The sequence below is a fragment of the Dinoponera quadriceps genome, unplaced genomic scaffold (genome assembly GCF_001313825.1).
Source record: "Dinoponera quadriceps isolate SergipeBrazil2010 unplaced genomic scaffold, ASM131382v1 scaffold3386, whole genome shotgun sequence".
Taxonomy (NCBI): Eukaryota; Metazoa; Arthropoda; class Insecta; order Hymenoptera; family Formicidae; genus Dinoponera; species Dinoponera quadriceps.
The window spans coordinates 15684-38407 of NW_014557714.1; the positions used below are offsets into that span (position 1 = coordinate 15684).

The 22724-nt window shown below is 46.8% G+C and overlaps 1 protein-coding gene across 1 annotated transcript in view; it reads right to left on the reverse strand.

Annotated features, from left to right (window-relative positions):
- Nucleotides 1-577: 577 nt before the first annotated feature.
- Nucleotides 578-22724, reverse strand: part of LOC106749400 (discoidin domain-containing receptor 2-like) — a 149411-nt gene continuing 127264 nt past the window's right edge. Inside the window, exons 4-9 of the mRNA XM_014628803.1 lie at nucleotides 20711-20942; nucleotides 9562-10014; nucleotides 5469-5676; nucleotides 3451-4002; nucleotides 2897-2994; nucleotides 578-1218 (exon numbers count right to left, since the gene is read on the reverse strand). Of these exons, the coding sequence (XP_014484289.1) occupies nucleotides 1051-1218; nucleotides 2897-2994; nucleotides 3451-4002; nucleotides 5469-5676; nucleotides 9562-10014; nucleotides 20711-20942 (1711 nt within the window). The 3' untranslated portion in view covers nucleotides 578-1050. The remainder of the gene's footprint in view (nucleotides 1219-2896; nucleotides 2995-3450; nucleotides 4003-5468; nucleotides 5677-9561; nucleotides 10015-20710; nucleotides 20943-22724) is intronic.

Consider the following 22724-nt stretch of genomic DNA (forward strand, 5'->3'; position numbering starts at 1 on the left):
CAGAAAAAGTAGATATTAAATATTCAAGCCGTTCTGATAGAATCTGATATTATCTGGTCGAGAAAAATAGCGATAAAGGAAACATTAAATTTGATATTCACCAGAAACCAATTAAAGATACTTGATCCAATTAAAGACACTCACTAACGTTCATGCACAACCTCGAGCATCCAATAGTCACAGGATATACAGAGAAAAGGTTTCTTTGAATTTAGATTGAATGAAAATGTTGTTGTTTCACTAAAATAAATCATGTTTTTGGTAGAAAAACAGCATTATAATTATAACATATAATATGATAATAATTATATATTATATTATTATATATATATATATATATATAGAAGAAATAATATTTCGTTTTCAGTAAAAAATTACTTTGCTACATATTAAATATTGTTCTATTGAAATAAAAAGGAATTCTTGAATATTCTTCTAACATAGTGTTATTTCTTTCAAATAGTTTATCGCTTGTGACAACCATTGTAACCAATATCCGGATGAAAATATAAAAGAAATACGTTATCCGACGTAAAGAGAGATATTTATTTATTGTTTGTGAAACCAAACAATCCTGTTTGTTGAATCAAACCGCTCGTTTGTTCGCTCCATTCCAAAGGGCAATTTTGTTACGATTGAAGGAACTGTTTTTCAATCCAAAGAAACCCCTTTCTCCGCGCAGACGCGACGAAAGCGGAGTGTGATTCGACAAGGAAGAGGAGGAACTTGAGTTTTTCCCCGTTCGCGCGCCACGAGGACACCGGTTCGTTAAGCGTGTCGATTCCGGGCGCGATCGCGATTTCACGCGGGTCTTCTCGGGCAGCGTTCGCCGGCGGAGAGCGAGAAGTGGAACAGAATTCCGGAGTCGGAAGATCGCGCTCGGAGTGCTCGCTCGATCACGCGATCTCCCTCGCTACTCTCTCCCTCTCTCTTTCTCTTTCGCTGTGTAACGAAGTATCCACCGTACCTTCGATCCGTACGCCGGCTTCTTTCTCTTCTTCTTCTTTTTCTTCTTACGTCGAGTGTCCCGCGGGCTGCGAGCAGCAGCCCTTACGCGTATCTGTGCAAGGAGTGCTCGCGGCGCTTACTACCTCGACGTTCTCGCTCGCAAACTGGTTCCGGACTCGGCGGGTTCGAGTACGTCAGGTTGCTGGAGCCTCGGGGGGGCGGCGCGCTCATCGGGGGCGGCGGCGGCGGGAAAAAGCTCTGCAAGCACGCCTAATGCATCGAAAGAGCGCGTGAGACGACGATAGCTGCCGCTTATCGCGTGTCCGCGCGAGACGTTCCTCCGTGAGCAATCCGTGGTACGAGGTACACCAGGTTGCCGTACGCGGACGACTCGTGTGTCGCTTCTCGGGGAAATTTCGTTCGCGAGAGGGCCCGGCGGTTTGGAACCGGTTAAAAGGTGATACGAGGGGATTTCTGGGACACGGACGCGTACTGAAAAAAAAAAAATGGAAAATATAGCGAGTCGGGTTTATTTCGCGACAACACCTCGAAAACCGGGTTAATCTCGTTTGCGATTCCGTCTGACCTCTCGCGCGACAACCTGATCTTTCTCGTTCCATAAATGCCACAGCGAACGCAAGAAGCGCGCTCCCCGCGGACGTAGATTTTCGCGGACTTTTGGTAATTTTACAACGAGGACGTTGCAAACATAGTTGGGATCTTTGAGGAGATTATCTCTTTTCGTCTTCCAACTCCATAGCGCAATAGAAAAGTACTAAATTCGAGTAAATAATCAGTCTAATAATCTTTGGCAAATTTTTACTTGGATCAAGTAAATTTAACTTGGAGCAATATATCATATTTGGGAAATATTTGATCAAATATCAAGTAAATATTAATCCGAATAATATTATTTAATCCAAGTAGATATTACTTAATCCACGTAAAAATTTGCGAAGAAGTATTGGAATAACTATTTACTTGAACCTAACACTTTTACTTCTGTACATGTTTTCTCTAAGATTAGAAAAATAATGTAAATACTAAAATAATTTTTCAATATTGTGTTACATCATCAATTTTAGTATAATTATTTTTCATGCTCGAGTTAATGCGCGTGCATCATGGTAATATGAAATAAAGCGCTGCCCGAGTTAATTCGAGCTTCCGCATTAAGAGGTTAATTACGTAGATGTGAAACAGATATGAATATACTCGAAGGAAAATCAATAATCCAACATCGGGGACATTTCAATTCGGATGGACGTGATTAAAAAATGAATTTTGTGCCTTATTTTTGGTACACTCACATTGCAATTTATTGATAATTTTGATAATTTTACAACGAGGACATTCGCCAATTCTGAAATATGCATCTCACAATTTACCGGCTAAATGAAGCGTGTGTTATTCCATTTTTTGTTGTAGCTAGGTCGAGTTTCTAAAGCGCAAAGTTAGAACTTGCTGGAAGATACACCATTTTATTTTCATCTCAAAATCTAATTAAAAAACTCCGTCGCGATTTTTCGGCTAATAGAATGCGCATTTTATTTCCTCCAACAGAAACTCACGAATACAATTCGGATTTTTATGACAATTTCTTTTTTGCCTTTTAATTACATCGATATCAAGCAAATTTAAGTTTTAATTCAAGCTTGAGGGAAAATCAAAGATCAAATGTCGAAGAAATTCAAGCTCGGCTCGACGCGATTAAAAAGGGAATTTTACATCTTGTTGCTATACACTCATATTGCAATTTAAGCTCTAAATAATTTATACGAGGAAAATTGCAAATACAATTAGATTCCTTAAGGAAGGTTCTTTTTCTTCGTTTTTTAATCTCGTCGGCAAGAAATAAGTACGAACGCTCGAAAAGATATTACAGGTCCGTTGTGAAAGAAACTCGATCTCGACTCAACGCGATTGAAAAAGGGATTTTGTACTCTACCTTTGCGCTACCCCTGGAGGACGATTTCGAGAACACGCTGTCCTGATCGCTGCTTACGCTAGGCACGGGCATTGGTACTGCGTAATCATAAGTAGCATCTGCATAATAAAAAAATATCTTCTTTCATCGTCTTGCGCATACATAACACATTCTTTTATCACGTTGGTACAAAAAATTCGTTATTTTCCTTTTAGATTCTCGCGGAAAAGTCAAGTATTGAAAAGGAAAACGGGGAGTTCTCGTTAAATGTTAGAGAATACACCGAGAGAGGAAATTATGAATATAGTTAATGAATATGCAACACACTTCCACATGAAAGTCAGTGCCAATTTTGAGAAGATTTTCAACCATGTGAAATATCGCTTAATCATTCAACTCTTTAATATTATGTAAATATATTCTCTGCTCCTCCAGACACATTTCTAAAAATTAAGGTTTCGTCCACCTTGGCACCACTGTGCGACCTGGGGCGAATATAATGAATTAACGCGCAATCGACTCGTAGGGCTACTTGGCTACTTTCTTCGCGTCTCGGAAGTGTTCGTCAGACTCACCAGACTGTTCGACGTTGTCGTGGAGGTCCTTGTTGTCTATGACAACCGTGCTGTATCCGTAATACGCCGTGTGCGGGGACTCCCGATACTTGTTCTCGTGGAAGGGCTCTTGGTACTCGTCGAGCCTGACGTCACCCAAGAGACGATCGTTGAGATCGCGCGGGAGGGTGGTGAGCTTCGTGCCGGCGTACCGGTCGTCGAGCTCCTCGACCCTGTAGGTCATCAGCGAGGGATCCTTCTCGGTGGTGCCGTAGGCGGATTCCGGCGACAGATGCTGATGATTGCCGGACGGGATCGCGCTCTTGGCGCCGAGCGGGCTGGCAAAGTTCTTCCGCTGCCGGTGACGCGTGACTATTAGGAATATGGCGACCGCCAACAGCAGTATCACCGCGGTCAAGATGCCGATGATCACGGCCATGTAAGTCGGATCGTCCTGCTTAGCCACCGGAACTTCGGCCTGCAGCGGATTGTCGCGGGTCGAAGTTCGGTCCCGCGGTCGCGGGGCCTCCGTCGTCGGCGGTGATTCCGGGGTGAAGTTACCGTGAGCGATGTCTGCAACACGATTGAAACATGCGCTCCTGAACACGACAGTTCGTGGCGGCGATCCCGACGACGGAAGTTTCGCCGCCCGGACGGCGAATGATGTAACGACGAGGTCGGGGAATAAGTTGAACAGGCGAGTCACGTGCGATTCAGTGGGAATTTCAAGTACGCTTCGTGTTAATCGTTACTTCTTCCCGAATCGAGAACATTTATCCACGGTGAATCGCGGGGGACGATTCTTAGAAGTTGTTTTTGTCAAATTTCAATGAGATCCAGAAATGAAATCGACTATTTTCTAACAGCGTCCAATTTCGCGCCTTGGAGACTCGACTGAGCCGCGGCGCGAAAAGAAATCACACGCTTTGTTTATCATCATTTGCGAGATGCAGCTTCTGGAGATTTTTTTAATGAAACTTAAATGAGAATGGAAAAGTGAATTGACTGTTTTTCAGCAAATTTTCTCATTTCGTTTCGAAGTTTTTTAAGTGAAATCTAAATGAAAATAGAAGAGCGAATCGACTATTTCCCAACGAGTACGAATTTTATACTTTGGAAGCTCGACCAAGCGACGGGAAAGAAAGGAGATAAGACACGCGGCTTTATTTATCCGGCAAATCGCGACGGAGCTTTTAGAACATTTTTAATAAAATTTCCGCGAGAAAAAAATCAAGTATTTCCCAACAAGTTCCAATCCCGTACTCGGGAAACTCGACTAAGCGGCGAGGAAGAAAGCGCGATAAGACACACACCCGGCAACCCTCGCGGCCCGTCCTCCCTTCTTCTCTTTTACGCAAAAAGGATGCGGAAGTTTGCGAAGAACGCTCGCGATCTTAGCGCGGAGAGAAATCGCCAGCGGCGATACACGCGCACAGCTCGCGGTGTCCTCACGACTCGGAAGGACTTTCCACTCGCGAGACGCCACGCGAGGACAAAGGTTCTATTCTAAGCGCATGGCAAACGCGAAATATGCTCTTCCCATTCCAAGTTTCGTTTTTCTCACACAAGTGCCGAGTATAACGTTGCTTCGGCTTGAGGAAATCCGAAAGATATATTCCCGATGTGAAATTTTGGCGCTACTCTGACAATCTCTTAAGAATAGTTTACGCCTACTTAGATGACCCATAGACTGGTAAAAACTTACTCTGGCGATACTTCTTCTTTCTTTCTTATTTCTTAAATATACCGTCCGACATTTTAGACATTGATTTTCGCGGCCACTTTATGAAGAAATAAACACACGTTCACATAAACTTGCCTTCCTAAAACGAGCTGAGAGGTCCACTCCTAAAATATTGGAACTTAAGAAACACCCTGATAAATACTAAGAATTCACATTAAGAAGAATATGAATTTATTGGCGACCGTAAAGAAAACTTGCTGTCCCCCTGAAGAATTTTTCCCTGCATACGCGTCCGGAATAGCCGTCCGGGCGTCGCGGAAGCGTGTGGAATCGGGACGATATCGCGCCCACTCACCGGAGTCGAAGGTGACCTCGCTGATCATGATCCAGCGTGAGGCGAAGGTGAACCTCAGCTTGACGAACTTGCCGATCCGGTGGTGCAGCTTCACCGTGACGTTTCGCGAGTGCTCGAAGATCCTGTCCTCCATGTAAGAGTAGACGATCGGATCGCCCGTGTAGTACTCGCCGCCGATGCTGAACATGACGCTGACCTCCGAGAAGACCTGCGAAAGGCGCCGGTTAACACCGTCGCGTTTAAACGCTCCGACAGCCGCTCGAGGCGTTTCGCTACGCTGTTCCGAGCTATCGAGCTTGATTACCGCGGACAATTCGATCTATCGGATCGTGCGCCTCCGTTTACGCGCCTGTATGTATGCGCGTGCGTGTGTGTGCGCGTGTGTATGCTCAGAGCCACCGTGCGGAATTAATTTGATCGGAAGCATACCGCAGGTACTCGATTACGCCCGCGTAATCAGTATTATCGCCGTTATTACCATCAGTAACAGATAACTAGTTAACGGCGCGGCGGGATGACATCGACGGTTTCGATAATACGTAGAGTATCTCACGGGCGCGTTCCGTCCGGAGGGGGGGGGGGGNGGGGCGGTAGCGGGGAGACGCGTGGAATGCTAATTTCATCCCTCGAAGGCGCAAGACAATTCAGCGCCGGGGAATCCGAGTCTCGGCGGAGCCGTGCGAAGCGAGCGAGCGAGCGAGCGAGCGGGATATACCGAGCGAGAAGGCTACGGAGAGAGACGGAGAGAGGGGGAGAGAGAGAGAGAGGGGGGGACAGCGAGATAGCGAGTGAACCGAAGCTAAGACAGCGTAGGAGTTAGGGACGAAAATTACAAAGCCGAGATTATCTAACTCCCTTAGACCCAAAGACGGAGGCGTATGGATTTTCGACGTACTGAAGCCTACCGCCCGCGGATGCGTCGGGAGAACGAGGAAGTCGACGTGGAGGAAGTGGCAGCCGCGAGAGAGAAACCTGAGGGGCTGAGAGAAAGCCGGGGAGGGAGGAAGGGAACGAACGGAGGCAGCTCCGGCGATGCTTTGAAGCGTGCGCGCGCGCCCTGTCTTTCGACGGAGACGTGTCCTATCCGCGCGAGTACGCCCGCGAACGAGCGAGCGAGCACGCTTGTTAATAGGAGAGGTCGTTTCAGGGGGTAGCTCCTGCCACTCCGCAGCCCCATTCGCCGAACTGTCGACTTGCCAGACTGTCGGTATTGTATTTGAATACGTGGCGTATCTGCTCTCGAGCGTCGTTGCTTCTTGCCATTGTATGTATGCGCGCTGGAGAAGGAAAGAGAGAGAGAGAGAGAGAGAGAGAGGGATAGAAGAAGGCATCCTGCTCTATCTCCCGATACCCGTTCTCCGTCGAAGCCCCCCGGGTCTTCATCCTCTTTCCTCCCGAGCCTTCTCACCCCTCGTACCCGCTCCGGTGGCCTCCCCCGCAACGAGTCACCACCGTGGCTGCGTCCTCGGAGCCCCGAGAATGCCTCTCGTCGCCGGCCTGCCTCTTGGTTCTCCTCCTCGCTCGATCGCGAGCGCACAATCGCGCCTGAGCCGGGTAATGAGGCGGTCTATTCAAATAAATCTTGATATCTCGGGGGAGAGTGTTTCGCCGCTTATTGCACACGGACGGCGATGAGACCCCCCGCCGTTCGCGGGATACGACGACGGGGCGAATTTTCGCGGCTGCCGAGCCGCGCGTGTCAAGTTTCGTAACTCGGCGCAATCGAGCGCGCGAGCGAGCTCGCGCGCGCATTGAGGATCCCGCAAATGACGACACCGCGAGTATTAATTATTTTCGCGAGCTCTTACGCCGAGGACGCGCGGCATGTTATTTAATAAGGGGGTCAGAGTGCGCAGTCTACGTTGCCGGCGATCGACGTTGATTTTCTTGGTGAAATGTGTGTATATATATATATATATATAGTCAGTGGAGGAAAGGTTGCAACAAGTTTTTTTGATAATTAATTTTACAACGAATCCGCCTCCATCAGGAGAATTTGTTCGTCAATAATATATTATATATTGTGATAATTTGTGTTTTGATAATTTCTTTTGTACACGGAGAGTCATTCTCAGAAGAGAATACTTCTTATCAACCCATTAACTGCCAAATTTTATTTTTTGAAATTTTTGGCCCGATAATATATATATATATGCACAAAAAGTTGTGTAACAGTATAATTATATTCTAATTATGTTTTGTTTTGATCCCCAAATGGGGATCGTTGCAGCTAATGGGTTAAATATATCCTGTAGTTCATCGAAGTGAAAGTGTTGCGATTCATCGGCTTGATCGCCGCGAAGATTTTCGGTCGATAATTCCGTAAGGCGTTTCGACTCGAGCGGGACAAGCGTGTTCTCGTCAGCCGACGCTGACAGCGACAGGTTCGTTTCGCAATATATCCCGCGCCTACGGAGATAAATGTCGATCCCGAACTACAGAGAGGCAGTTTTCTCGTCTCGCGCCCGGTCCATCCCGGGCCCCGTGCGCTTTTCTTATTTTCGCGGCGCAACGTATAATTAACCGGAATCATTTTTCCCGGCCGGCGTAATTCAGAAATCCAATTTAGCCGGAGCCGATTGAGAGCGAATCTCCGCTGCGATTCCACCTCTCTCCCCCGTTCTCCGGATCGGTTCGTTAAGTTTTTTCGTCAAGAGCCGCTGGCCCTTCTCGAAATTACGCTTTTCCTCCGCCGTCGTCACTACCATCACCGGTGTCTCGCGGGTGTACACATCTACGTGCCGAATTATCTTATTAAAGTACATCTCGCTGCGCGTGCCGTTAGCCGGCTGTTCAGCGAGCCATTATGTAAACACTCGGGCGTAAAAAGTCCGTGGAAGGGAGGGGAAATTTTCCACGGAAAAACTGACGTCTCCGACCCAAAGCCGCGGCCGCCGCTGCCGTCGTTGCCGCTTGAAGCGAAACGCGGTTCCAGCGAGCGGGCGCGCGGGTCGTTTCCTTTTTCTCCTTCCGTCCGTTTCAGCCGAAGCCAAGGGCTAACCGTTGTTGCGCCTCGTTACCCATCCTACGTCCGACCTTGACTCCGACGTGAAAACTGGATTTCATGCCGTACACCGCCTCCTCTTCCTCCTCTACTCTCTCTCTCTCTCTCTCTCTCTCTCTCTCTCTCTCTCTCTCTCCACCCCAATCCTGCTTTTTTCTTCTTCCTTCTCCTTTTTCCCGTTTCTTTTTCTCTTTTTTTTCCTTTTTTTTCGTTATTCTCCGGGTGTGGATTAAAGGCTGGCGGAGGATCTTCTCGGGCGCGCACATTTCGCCGCGACTGTCCGTCTGTTCCTTTTTGCGCTCTTTCGTCTGTTCCTTTCTGCCCCCTTCAGTTCAGTCTACCTACTTTATTCAGCAGCCGTTTCGTTCTCACCGGCGAGTCACTGCGCCGCCGGGCATTCCAATTTCCTCTCTATATCGTACGCGCATCCGTTTACAGTTTTTCCCCACTTATTGTCGCGCGAATACGCGTCGCGGATGCGCGTTGTCCCGAGCGGGTTGAGCCGGGAGATGACGAATGCAGGCGTGCGACGACGACGATGGAGACGCGAATCTCTCTCCGCAAGATCGACCCTCCGTCAGAAATCGAGCCCGTGATAAACGTAGCAGCTACTTTTCGAGTATTTTGCAACTTGTGTGTGTGTGTGTGTTCACCGTCGCAGAAGCGTCGAAGAGATTTCACGGTTGAATGGTCGAATGAAATCCGGGGGAGAGGGGGGAGCTTGCAAAAGTTCGCCTGATCGTCGACGGTTTCATTGTTAGCCGAAAAATTAGCCATTTCGCGCGGAATCGGGCAAATGTATACCAGACGAATGTATATTGATTTAAAATTGATTTGGTTAAGGGCATATAATTGAGAACGAAACGAACGAAAACGAATGAAATTATCCATCTGGCCGGGTAGGGAGTTCAGTAAGGAAAGAGGTGTCCCACAAATGGAACATTTCCGAGCTGAGATCCGAGCAAGTTTTGCAAGCTCCCGAGATACGTGACGATCCGATTCTACGTGTTATCCGCGTCACACGCGGCTCCGAATCGAGCGTATCTCTCGTAAGCGGGCGGACGTGAAACGCCAAGCCAGTCTCCTTACCTGCACGTCCTTGGTGAACTGATTGTTGCAGTAGATATGAACGGCCGAGAACTCGCGCACGTGGTCGAATTCGAATTTGATCTCGAGCGGGTGGCCGGACTTGGTGTCGTTCTTCCAGCCGACCCAGCCCTGACCTTTCTCGTCGTAATAACTCATCTTGAAGTTGTCCGGCCCGTTCTTGCCGTCCGTCAATTGGCCCAGACCGCGCAGTAGCTGTTCGTCCCAATAACCGTCGTAAGTCACGTCGAAGAACTCCCAATTGTTGCGCTTGTCACCCTGCGGCATCGAATACGAGACGATGCCGTCGTTCCACGGGCAACCGTAGAGCTCGACGCGCATGCAAACGGTGCGACGGTGGTAGCTGTAGGGTAGGAAACGAATTTTGGTCGCCAATATCGGTGGCTGCAGTTCGTGCTTCGATTCCAGGTAGGTGTTGCTATTACCTTCGATCACCTGCGTCCGAACAGAACATACAAACAAATAATGTTAGTGTCATCATCGTCATATGTTGTCAGGCGTCATCGATTAGGCGTGCGCGTTCTTCCGATGCGAAAATTGATTGCACGGTTATTAGGGAGTCGATGAAACAAGGTAAAAGATATCGTGGCTAAAATATTTATCTGTAATAGATTTTGCATTTGCAAAAAAAGTGATACCTCGTATCTGCAAGAGATTAAGTTCGCTGTTCATGAAAGTGTAAATTCTTTGTTTCCTTTTTTTCTCTTCCCTTATTGCCACTTTATGTATTTTTTTATTTTCCTGCTTTTTTTGTTTATATTAAAAAGGGAGTTTTTCCCGTTCGTGCTATAAATAAATAAATAAAAGAGATTTGCGAAAGCCATTTTTGGATTTTCAGCTCGGCGAACTAGGACATTTTTTCTCTCGGCTCGTTAAAAACCTTTCTATTCTATTTATAATTTAAAAAAATTGAAGAATACAGAAAAATTTGGTCGTTCAGAGTGAAGTAAATTTTCAAAATAGTTCTCTGCTCCTCTCGATAACTTCCGATTTCGCACACACGAGATACTTCTTCTCGGCCACCGATGTACGCACACTGAATTATATTTCTTCAGTGTATCTTTAGTATAACTCGATAACACCGATTAAGCTTCCATCCATTTAATATATTCATTTAATGGAAATCAAATCAACGTCAGTCAACGTGTTACTTGGAACCCGAGCATCTTACCCGAGACAGACTCTGAATTTAGAGTTCGACTAAAATGCTTTCGAAGCCGAATCATGCGACTCATATGACGTTATATTTGTAATCACGATTTTCAACTAACAAAATCACACCTAACTCCGGATTGAAATCCGAGCATTTCGGATGAGAGACAAACTTTTCAAGTGGCAATCCGAGTCGAAACTTTAAACCTATTTTCGACCGGAATTTTCTAACATTTGTAGGTTCTAACATCCAGGAGGATCAATATAAGTTTAACTTATATGGAAACTTTAGTTCCACTTAATGCCTTTAAGTGGCAGAAAATGTACAAAACGCCACTTGTAGATTCTAAAAAGGACCTCAGCGAAGCCTCGTAAATCTGTTCGAGTCCTCTGAACCTAACCTGTTTCTCTAATATGTTAATTATTCAAGGAGATCACTTTATGTTTAATAGCAATGCTTCTTTACACATGAATGTATAATATACATAATAATATTGAATTCATTTCTATTGACAGTATTGTTGCAGTTTATATTTACATGATTATCAATAATGAAATGCATCTAGGTATTCCCGTAAATCCAGAAGAAGTTGAATAATAATGTTCAGTTAAAGATTGCAAATTCCTCGTGCAATTCTTAACTATACCTTCAATAATTATATAAAATTAAAACGTTTCCGTTTCGTAAAAACCAACGACGGAAAACACTCACACGTGCCAACTTATCGCGCGCCGACGGAGACACGCGTGGCGGATCGTGATTGACAGAAGGAAGTACAACGTCGCACTTAAGCGATACCGTTCGCGGCGCGCCGATCTATCAATAAGCATAGACACTGCGGGCTCGGACGACTCCACCACGTCGGCCCGGATGCCTGGGATGAATCAGCGTCCGTGTAACGTCTTGACCCTTGCCTCATTTACGGACATTCAGCCGGCGACGAGATAGCGCAAACTTTTCGTCGGCCCGTTAATATAAATCGCGCGAGCGCGCCGCGTGATTTCAACCTCCCGGTGTAGTCTTTTTCTCCCCCCAGCCCTCTCCGTCTCTCTAAAAATTTACTTTCTCTCTCTCTCTCTCTCTTTCTTCCTGGCATAGAACAAGGCTCGTTCTATTCAATCGGCCGAGCGCGCGCGAGCGACGGTCGAAACGCACATATCGCCGGGGAGGATCGGGAATTTCTCGGACGACGGCGTCGCTGGTCGAGGGAGGAGAGGCCCTTCGGAACAAAGGACCTCTTATTTTCCACTTATGAGCTCGCCAGCGCCTCTCGACTCGGCGCTCTGGGCTCGCGAGTGCGCGAGAGATTCTCACGTATGGTCGGTGTTACGTGACCGTGTAACCATCGCCGCCGTGATCCCGACAGGTGCGAACGCTCCTTTCTTCTTTCGCCTCTCTTTCTCTCTCGTACGTTCTCTCCGCCCTTTACCGTTCCCGCTCTCTCGCCCCGTTACGTGTACACTTGTCGGCCGTTAACCGGCGCGCGTTCATTCGTCCGTACGTCACGCGTCGTGATTTTAATCGATCTAATGCGCTTAATCGAGCTGCCGCGCGATACGCGTCGCGACTGGACTTCATTGCGGAGACTCGACTTCCGGGAAACGAGTTGGGTAGAATGGATGCGGGAACTTTGAGAGACGCGCTTGCGAAGGTAAACGTGGTATGTGTGTGTGGTGTTTAACTCATTGAAGGCCGTGATTATCTTAGGCATTCTCAATTGAAGGATCTATTCATTTCCCGAAGGCCTGAAATTAGCATTGGAATTCCTCTTGTCGAAGGCGTATAATTATATACTATTTAAATTTCTCGTAGTGGAATCTCAGTAAAAACAAGTGGAAAGTGGCGATGTTTTCAGCGCGATAGCGAAAATACCGGCGCTCTCGAGATCAACAAGAGCGAATGTTTCACTCAAGCTTAGAGTGGATTCTGACTCCATACGAGTGGATGTTTCGATCGATTGGAATGAATTTGTCCCCCGTAACGGTGACGAATACATCAGATTCACTTTTCACAGTTTCGAGTGAAAATATTCACTCAACGCGATCCCGAGTGGAGAATCGTACACAGTGCTCCGCACACAGTGGAAAAGATTTATTTGGATTTAACAAAATTTCTTTAATTGAAACAAATTCGGCATTGTCTTTTGAAACGGAATAAACCAACGAATATTTGACTCGGCAAACAGCATTAAGCGAAATTTGCATATTTTCGAAAATAAAAATAATAGCGTTCGGAAAGCCCATATCGTCGGATATATAGAAATTATTGACGTTATCGCTGAATTTTGATATTGGCCGTATTATTCGCGTCGGTCAGGACACGTTTAACGAGTCTTCCGCAGCCGGCCGGGAATTCATTTTCCTACGAGGCAGCGACTATTTTCGCCTCTCCCGCTCCTCCGCGCTCTCCTCTCTTCTGCCAGCTAGCCAAAGCGAACTGACTTACGATCGCGATGGGAAACACGTTTAAAGATGATTCTCGCGACCGCGCGAACCGGCACGTTCCGCACCGGGTGGCGCGGTAATTGGGGCCCGGTAGCTGACACCGTTTTATTTGCGCCGCGACACCGGTACCTGATGTTTAGCACATCGGGACCGAGGTCGGTGCCGAGGCGTCGGGCCGGGCAAATACAATGAGCCGGCACGTGAGAAATTTTCTGCCGGGCGACGGAACCAACGCCGTCGTGGGCGTTTCCGGAGCTTGACGGTTACGTGTATTGCTTCGCAGAGTGTACGTAATAGCTTCCTGTCTCTCTCTCTCCCCCCCTCTCTGTCTGTCTTTTTCTCTCTATCTCGTTCCGATGATTACACCCGGAGGAACACGAGCTATTTTTGCGCGCCATAAAATGAGAAAGGGTTGAAATTTCTCTACGTGTCGCGTTAATGGCGCGTGAATTTGCCCCGTGGAACAGTGCGCGTGAGATATTAATTACTGCGAAGAAAGGAACGCACGAATATCTCTCCCTCTTCCTCCTGGTGTTTTAGCGATTTTGGCACATACTGAGAAAAGGATTCGGTAACAATGATCGAAATTCGGTTAAATAATTTTGACTAAATTGTTTAGTTATTGCAACCAAATTATTTAATACTATGTATATAGTACGTGGTGCTACAATATAGTATGTGGGTACACTGAGTGATTTGGTTGCAGTAACTAGTCAATTTGGTTGAAACTATTTAATTGAATCTTGGTAATTGTTACAAAATCCTTTTTTTCAGTGTAAGCAAAAGATTTCTCCAGTTTCCAGAGAAACTAAAGTTGAATCAGTCGGGAGTAATTCTCTTTTCGAGCGCTGTTCTATCTCAATTTTGCCGTAATTTTTACGGAATATAATAGCGAAATATTAATTATTGGATTGAAAATTCGTTCCATTTCTCAATCGAAATATGCATAAAATATATTTTTGCGCGCGAGATGTTAATTATTAAAAGAAGGAGGGCCGCGTGAGAAGGACGAGGCGATCCCGGTACGCGCGTAAAAGGCCCCCCCCCCCCTCTCCCCCTTCGGGTCGCCGTGTACATCAAGATACATCGTGGTATCGTAATTTTCCCGTAAGGTATACGCCGTGTTTCTTACCCCCGCCCGCCGAAAACACGTTCTCGCGCGGAGTGTTTTGCTCGCGTTGAAAAATTATCGCGCTGTTAAATTATTCATTCCAGGTGTTTCACCGACCCCTCTCCTCCTCCCCGGAGCGATGTTCGCCCGCTGTCGTAGGGACGCGTCGTTTATTTCTTGCACATTCATATCGCGCACGCCGAGCGTTCTTATTTTACTCGTCGAATTTCGTTTATCGAATTCGCACGGCACGGCCCGACTATCGAGCCTTTTTACGCCGGTGACTCACCGATTCGCCGGCGTTTCGGCGGCCCTGCGTTCGCTCGGTGTGTGCCGATCCTGCCCCCTCTTCCCCCTAAACACGATTCTCAAAGATCCGCGAGGGAAAAGAAGGAAGAGGAGGAGAAGGAGGCAAATTACGACGGCATTTACGAGCCGTTGAGACGCACGCCAGGAAAAATAAGTAATCTCGATATTTATCTTCGCGCCCACGCGCGCGCGTCCGTGCAGCTCGGACCGGCTAAAGGTTGATTCTCACTATCCGTCCGGGCGACGGTAGACGGGAGTCCGTTAATCCTCCGTCGAGACATCCTTCAATGCTTTTGTATCGGAAAATCGCATTATCATCCGTCAACGTCGCCCTGATAGAAGAAAAGCGCCAAAACTGACGTAGGTATGGAAAGTCGACATACCCGTATTCTCGAACTCTTTCTTTTCTCGTCCCATTGAAGAATGCAGAATTGACGGACGTTTAGACAATTCTCGGCCGTCGTCTGGACGGACATGGTGAGAGCCAACCTTTATTCGTTGCGACGCGACGGGCTTTCCTGAAATCCTCCGCCACGTGTTCGCCGAGAGCGCACAGACTCGTCGACGAGCGATCGTCCCCTCTCGAATCACCCCTCCCGATTACCGTCGGTCGCTTTTCGTCCACGAGGAATTCCTAGTGTGCAGCGAGTGAGACTCGCGCCGGAACACCAACGCCCATTTTATGTAAATATTTCTGGTAGTCGGATCTCGACGGTAGCCCGCTACCGTTGAGGAGGCCGGAACGTCTCTGCGGGGCGGTGTTGATGGTCGCGCATCGTCGCGGAAGATCTTACGGCTTAATTGAAATGGAAACGATGGTAGCCGTCGTCGCGCGGATTCGTGTGTCACATCGGCGCGATTCGCTTCGGATCAATCGATACCTGTCGCACGAGATCGCACGTCGCGCTGTCCGTCAGCCCCGCCTCGTCGGAACGGGCTTAAGGATGTACTTATTACCCATTAATGCTGTATTTTCAGTGGCTCATGGAGGCTACTCATCAATTTGGTATTTGTTAAGCAACATTATGCCCCTATACATTTATTTTAGTACCTAGATAATAAATGTTGATTTGTGTGAAACGACGTTGAGTTAGACATGTGTGCGCGATGTTACAAATACGAAAATATTTAATAATTTAATAATGAAAGTATTATTATTATTTTTTTGTATTAATACTATATTTATGTAGGTAGACGCACAAATTATGTAAAGAGGTGTATTATAAGTGTTAACCTCCTAACGGCAAGGTGAATTTTCAATGTAGCCAGAAAGGTGGGGTTGGATCCGACCCCATGCTCTGTATCGTTCATTTTTATGTAATCCACATATAAAATGGGTAAAAGAAATAAATAATAACATGAAACATTACATAAGAAGAGAAACAGCGCGTACATACTGTAAAATAAACGAGCCGTGGGGTCGCATCCGATTCCAACCTTGCGGTTAGAGGGTTAAATATATATGTACGTGCATATGTACATGTGTTTCAAGTATTACTATAAATTGTAAATTTCATACTGCTGCTATTTTCAAAACATAATAGTCAATAATTCTGAAATTGATATGTAATGTCTGCATATCAGTCTTTAATACTACAGCGTCGTTTTTCTTAATTCCCTTTATTGAAATTATTTTCTTTTTTTCTTTCCCTTCCTAAAATTGCTTTTCTAAAATCACCTTCTCTAAATTATCCGCCAAATTAAAAATTCAGCCGCTTTGTCGTTCCGATTCGCCATCATTTCGGCGCAAAGAGACAGAAAGAGAAAGAGAGAGAGAGAGAGAGAGAGAGAGAGAGAGAGAGAGAGAGAATAGTTTGAAATACGTCGCGCACGGCATGAAGAAATTACACACGGGAACTATTCTCGCACACTGATTCACAGCGCGGTTATTCCGCCCGGGGATTCAAACGACGCGGTCTCTCGTCGTTAAAAAGAGAAAAAACAAGAAGAGTGGAAATAAAAGAGAGAGAGAGAGAGAGATGACAACAACACGAATCAAGTATCCGAGAAATATCCCTCATCTCGCGACATTCGCGCGTATCCCCCGTATAATTCGCCCGTAGAGCGCGCCAGGCACGGGTACCTGCCGCTCGACGAAACGAGAAGGGCCCACCCAGAACGCGTGCCGCCCGGGTAGAGATAAACCCGCAGAAATTTGTGTCTCTTCCCCCCGCTGCGCCGCGCGCTGTCCCTCGCTTAATTACACAACGACACTCGGCTTATCCGACGCATAATCTTTCTTAACAACCCGATCCGCCGCGCGAGCGCGGACGACCGACTCGCCGCCCGGTGGAAACCGTACGGCGCGCGTTGTCGTCACCTATTTTTTACGGCCGACAACTTCAAACGCCCACGACCCACGGCATTATGAAATTTAACGACCTAGAATCCGATCGAATGGCCCCCTGCCGTCCAATAAATAAAAACGTTAGATGGGAATAATCGCGATCATTCTCGAAGACGCGCGATAATTCCCTCTCTTTCTTTCTTCCTCCTGCCGTTTCCTGTATATATCACCCCATCACTGAAAGAATAATGAGAAAAATACAAATTGATATATATTGCGATATATAAAAGTGACACCAAAAGTTTGACATATTTCAGAGTCTGGAGCAAAAGTTGTTCCACTTTAAAAGAGGTCGTAGGATGATGTGATCTAGTATCGCAAAATTTTGTGACAATTCTTACTACAATATTTTCTCTGTGTAACAATACTCGAAATATATGTACATATGTACGTATTTAAACACTTGTATACTTCTTTCTATTATATCTCAGAATGTATCTCTATTAGATGACGCATAGATATAGCGATTAGAATAAGAAAAATAAAAAACAATATTTTCGTAATTATAATATCGCGCATACACCTACCTCGTTTCAAATTAATATTTATTATAAATTATCATTTAGGTAATGAAATGAATGGAGGAACGTAATTTTACTTGATAAATATTATAATTATGAGTGGTCCCTTTAATGCGTTACTGAAAACACGGCACTAATAGGCCATACACCTTTATGGAAAATAATTTCCGAAGAAGGAATTTAAAGAAGGTGATTTCAATGAATGGAACTTTAAAGCAGTAATTTCAGAAAACGCATTTTAAAAGATGGAATTAAATCCTTTACATCATGCAATTGCGGACAATTTTCGTAATTTCCTTCTATGAGTAAGGGAGCAATTATCGCAATGTTCCGCTCGGCGATCCGCCTAATCGCGAGCGGAACGCGAGTCTCCGGTGGCCATGGCGGTACCAGCAGCAGCGGCTTTCCAGCCTCGAGCGACTCGCGAGGCGTTGAAACGCGCCGAGGCTACCGCTGCTTATCGCTAAACTCGCGATCGATAACTCAATATCGCTATAGATATCCGCTTCGGTATCTGGTACGGCCGAAAGTAGCGCACTCGTTTGCCCGTCGCGTACTCGTACTCGGGTAGAAACGTCACCGCCGTCGACGGCGTCGTGCATCAAGGAGAATACATTCGCGAAGGCGAGTCGCTCCTTCTCCGCGGAGCTGTGCATGCAAACGCGCGCTCCTCCGGCTTCGACCTTCGTCGGAGCTCGTGTACTTTGCCGGAGGACTCGCGTATTTCAAACCAGGTAAGCCGCACGCGGCGGCGTGTATGTAGGTGAGCGCGGAACCGTCCGAGCCGCGTGCACGCTACGACCTTCCCTTCCCTCATTTTATTGATCCGCCCTCCTGTACAAATAAGCTCGCGTAGCACCACCCTCACCTCCTCGAACCGGCCGAGGAAAGTTGGCCTTCGACCCGACTCCACGACAACGACGACAAGCGGCGAGCCCGCTCGTCGTCTCTCTTTCCTTTCGTCGCTTCCGCGAAATCGATGACCGCGAGAGAGCGAGCGAGTGACTGAGCGAATGAGTAGCGTTTATTATTCTCCAAGAGAGAGAGAGAGAGAGAAAAATTCTTCTCGTCTAATGCGAATATTACGGTCAAATCATCGCCTCGTTTGGCTTACCGTTGAAAACGCAAATTAAGACGGAATTAAATGTTAAAAAAATAGAGGAGGAGAGAGGCGCAGAGAAAATCATCTTCACAATGCAAATATCACGACTAAGTCAACGCCTCGTATAAAACGCAAATTAAAACACATAATTCAATGTTAAAGAAAAATAGAAAAAGAGAGAGATGGAAAATTGTTCGCGTAATGCAAATATTGCGGCTAAATTATCACTTCGGTCGGTTTGCTGTTAAAAATGCGAATTGAAACACGATTTAATATTAAAGAAAAATTAGAAAAAATGAGAGAGAGAGAGAAAGAGAGAGAGAGAGAGAGAGAGAGAGAGAGAGAGAGAAGGAGGGGAAGGGCTGTAGAAAGAATAATTGTTTCCACGCAATGCAAATATTATGGTCAAATCATCGTCTCGTTTACCGCGGAAAACGGGAAATTAAGACGCAATTAAACGTTAAAAAATAGAGAAAGAGAAGAGGCGCAGAGAAACTCATCCTCGTAATGCAAATATCGCGGCTGAGTCATCGCCTCGTCCGGCTTACCGTCAAAAATGCAAATTAAAACACACAATTCAATGTTAAAGAAAAATAGAGAAATGAGAGAGGCGGAAAGTCGTTAGCGCGGGGCAAATATTGCGGCTAAATTATCGCTTCGCTCGGCCTGCCGTTAAAAGCACGAATTAAAGCACAATTCAATGTTAGAGAAAAATTAGAAAAAATGAGGGAGAAAGAGAAAGAAAATTTCTTTCTGCGCAATGCAGATATTACGGTCGAATTAAGACGCAATTAAACGTTAGAAAAAAATAAAGGAAGAGAGAGGGAGAGAGAGAAAATCATTTCCGCGTGTCGAGCGAACACGCGCGCGTGTGATTTAACTTAAGTTAAATCGGCGAACGCGAGTGAGAGACTTTACGAGACGGGCTGGTGGACTCGCACACGCGTTTCCTGCGTTTCGACGCGCGGTATGCCGCTCAGTTCGGCGAGTTTACGGATGGCGGAGATTTATGGGTCGCGCGAATCCGGCGACGAAGAGGTCGCCCCCTTCTTCGTCGCGGCGAAGTAAATCCGCGGCTCGCCGCGTTTTCGTCGACCGAGTAAATTCTCGCGCGTCGGCGAGCGTGTGATTATCGTAGCCGGTGACGCTAATTAAAGACTCGCGCGGGGGTTCACGGTTACCGGCACGTGTATATCTTCGCGTGAGTTACGTCATATGCGCCTTGGTCTTCCTTTCTCTCTTTATCACTCTCTCTTTCTCGCATTTGAGAGCCAGATTTCTCTCTCTCTCTTTCTCTCTGTCGAGCTAGACGCGTATTACATCGGAGATTTACGTCTTGTTAACGTCACGCTTTAGTTACTGCCCGCGGTCGCTCCGCGGACTCGCGGACACCGCTACAAATCATTCGCAATAATCCGCGCGCGCGCGGACCGCCCGTTCGCTTTATGCGTATCGCCCGCGACTAAATTTAACCGCCCGCTTCGCCTATACGCGGCCTACGTCTCGCGGCGCGAGCCGGCTCGGCGAAACGTCTCTCTACGACCGAGCATCCGTGGAAAAGAGAGAGAGAGAGAGAGAGAGAGGGGGGTAGACGGATAGATTTATTTAACTCCTTTAGGGTGAGATCACTTCGGATACACACGGTACGTAATGACACAATGTGATAAAATTGCATGTGAATCTCGAGCAGATCGAGGCATAATAAAGAAGTCGAGTGCAGTACTGCGAATAAAGAGAGATAGAGAGGTAGAGATAGATAAATAGAGAGAGAGAGAGAGAGAGAGAGGAAGCGAAAGAGACGGTAAATTATGCATACCACTCTAAATCACTATGTGAATTCTAGTAGTTCATCAGTTCGTTCACGTATTAAAGAAGGTAAAGAATTAAAATATTGAAGAAGGTGAAGATAGATATACACACAATTTTATATAATACACACAATTTTAATATAAAATTGTCGCGCGATCTATAACCGTCCCATTACACCGTTGCATTATTTCGAGACGCGCTGCTGACCCCGATCGTTCCTCCTGTCATATTCAATAATCGTTGCCCGATAACAGCGACCCCGATAAACGGTGGCCCATGCGACGTCATTATTACACGTTAAAGACCGACGACGACGACGACTCGCTTACACTCACCTCTTCACCGCTAAAGTCCCGGTAGCGTACCCATTTCCCCAGCTTCGGCCGCCAGTACTCGAGCAGGTACGCCTCGGAGAACTCGGCGCCCTGGCCGTTACCGAAGCGGCCCTGCGTGCCGGTCGCGGTGATCATGTGCACCGTGTGAAGATCGATTTCCAGCCACTCGCGCGGCTCCGTCGTGATCTGCTGCTTCGGACACCAGGCACCGCCGTGGCTTTCCTGCTTCAGTCTGCAAGGATAAATATTTGCTCTGGGATTACGGACCTTTATTTTCCCTCTGACGCTCTCTTATCGCGCTACGATCGCCAAAGGGTGGAAAAGAGAGATAAAAGGAAAGAGAGAGAGAGAGAGAAATTCGCGTCCTCCCTCTCTCTCTACTTCTGGGGGGGGAATTCTCTCTCGTCGGAGGAGGAAAATAGTCGCGTCGATCGCGTGATGCCTTTATGGATTCATACATTTTTAGCCGCCATGTAAATTCGAGGGGTTTACCATATTTCGATTCGCGATATATTCCTCGTTTATAGTTCTGCACGGGAGCGCGGGTATACTGTCTACACAACGTAGACACACGTGTACACATGCACGTATACATATATACGGTATCTTGGAATTATGTAAACATCCCCGCATACGAGATGAACGGGGGAATACAGCGCGCGCGCGCGCAACTTCGTAACGCGAAGACGACTACGAAGACGACGTCGTGTCTCGGAATGTCGCCCTTGGGATCAGCGACGGCAAGAATTCGCGGGTCCGATAAGGAGAGCGAGACCGTTATCACGCCCGCACGCGGACGTTCGAGCGAGCGGAAGCGTGCATGGCGTGGTCGCTCAAAGGAAATCGTATAAATACGTGATCGGCCGCGTGTCTGACGGATAACCGTCAGCCCGGCGGCGTGCGATACCGGGTGAAATTATAATTTATCGATCGCGCCGGGGCCCCGGATGACATGAATTAAAGATGAGCCGGTGGCACCGTCGTCGCCGTCGCGAGAACCATCGCGACGAAGCCACTTCGTGCCGGCTAATAATTGTATTCGCGTATACCTTTCGCGCTGGCACGTCCGCGACGTCAAAAACTTCTCCCTCCCTCTGTCTCTCTTTCTCTCCTCCATCTTTTCTCCTCTTTTATTATCTTTATCTTTCGTTTCCTGCAGCTCACAATTTTCGTTCTTTCGCACTCAGCCCTCCTCATCCTCTCCTCTCTTTCTTTCGCTTTATTTTTATAATTAACTACTGGCGTAACACGAATTATATTACCTATCGCTTCGCATTTCTTCGGTTCGTATTTCTTCCCCTTTGCCATTCAACCCCTTCTTTATCCTTTTTCGTTTTTACGCTTTATTTTTGCAATTCACCACCGCGCAACTCGAATTGCATTACATATTGTAGTTCGCACTTTTTTTTTTTTCTTTCGCATTCAGCTTTCTTTATCTATTCCTATCCTTTTGTATTTTATTTGCGTAATTAATTGCTACATAACTCGAATTATATTACCTATTACAGCGTGCATATTTTTTTTCCTTTTACACTCAACGTTCTTTATCATTTTTCCTTTTTTTATTTTCGTAAGTTACCACTGCGTAACTTAAATTCTGTCGCAGCAATAACCAGGTATTTTCCAAGGGCGATAATAAAGGCATCTATATATTTATCTCTCTCTCTCTTTCTCTCTCCCACCCTCTGTCTCTCTCTGTCTGCTCTTTCTTTCAGTGAGATACGGCGCACGTCGCGTTTGTCGCGAACGATTCCACGGCTCGTAAAGCAAGTCGACGACTCGGCGAGTCTGTTTCTCGAGCTGTTTCCCCGCCGGCGCGATAAATCACCGCGCGCCACATCGCGCCGATATGATAACGATCTCGTGGCGATCTCTCGATTCATTCATCGAGCGAGTATGCGTCGATTATCCCGCCGAACGACGCGCACGCGTTGCAGACGACGTGATCGCCTTCGTCGCGCGCGCGTTATTTATTAACTACGCGAGGAGAGTCTACGAGGGGCGAGCTGGGGGG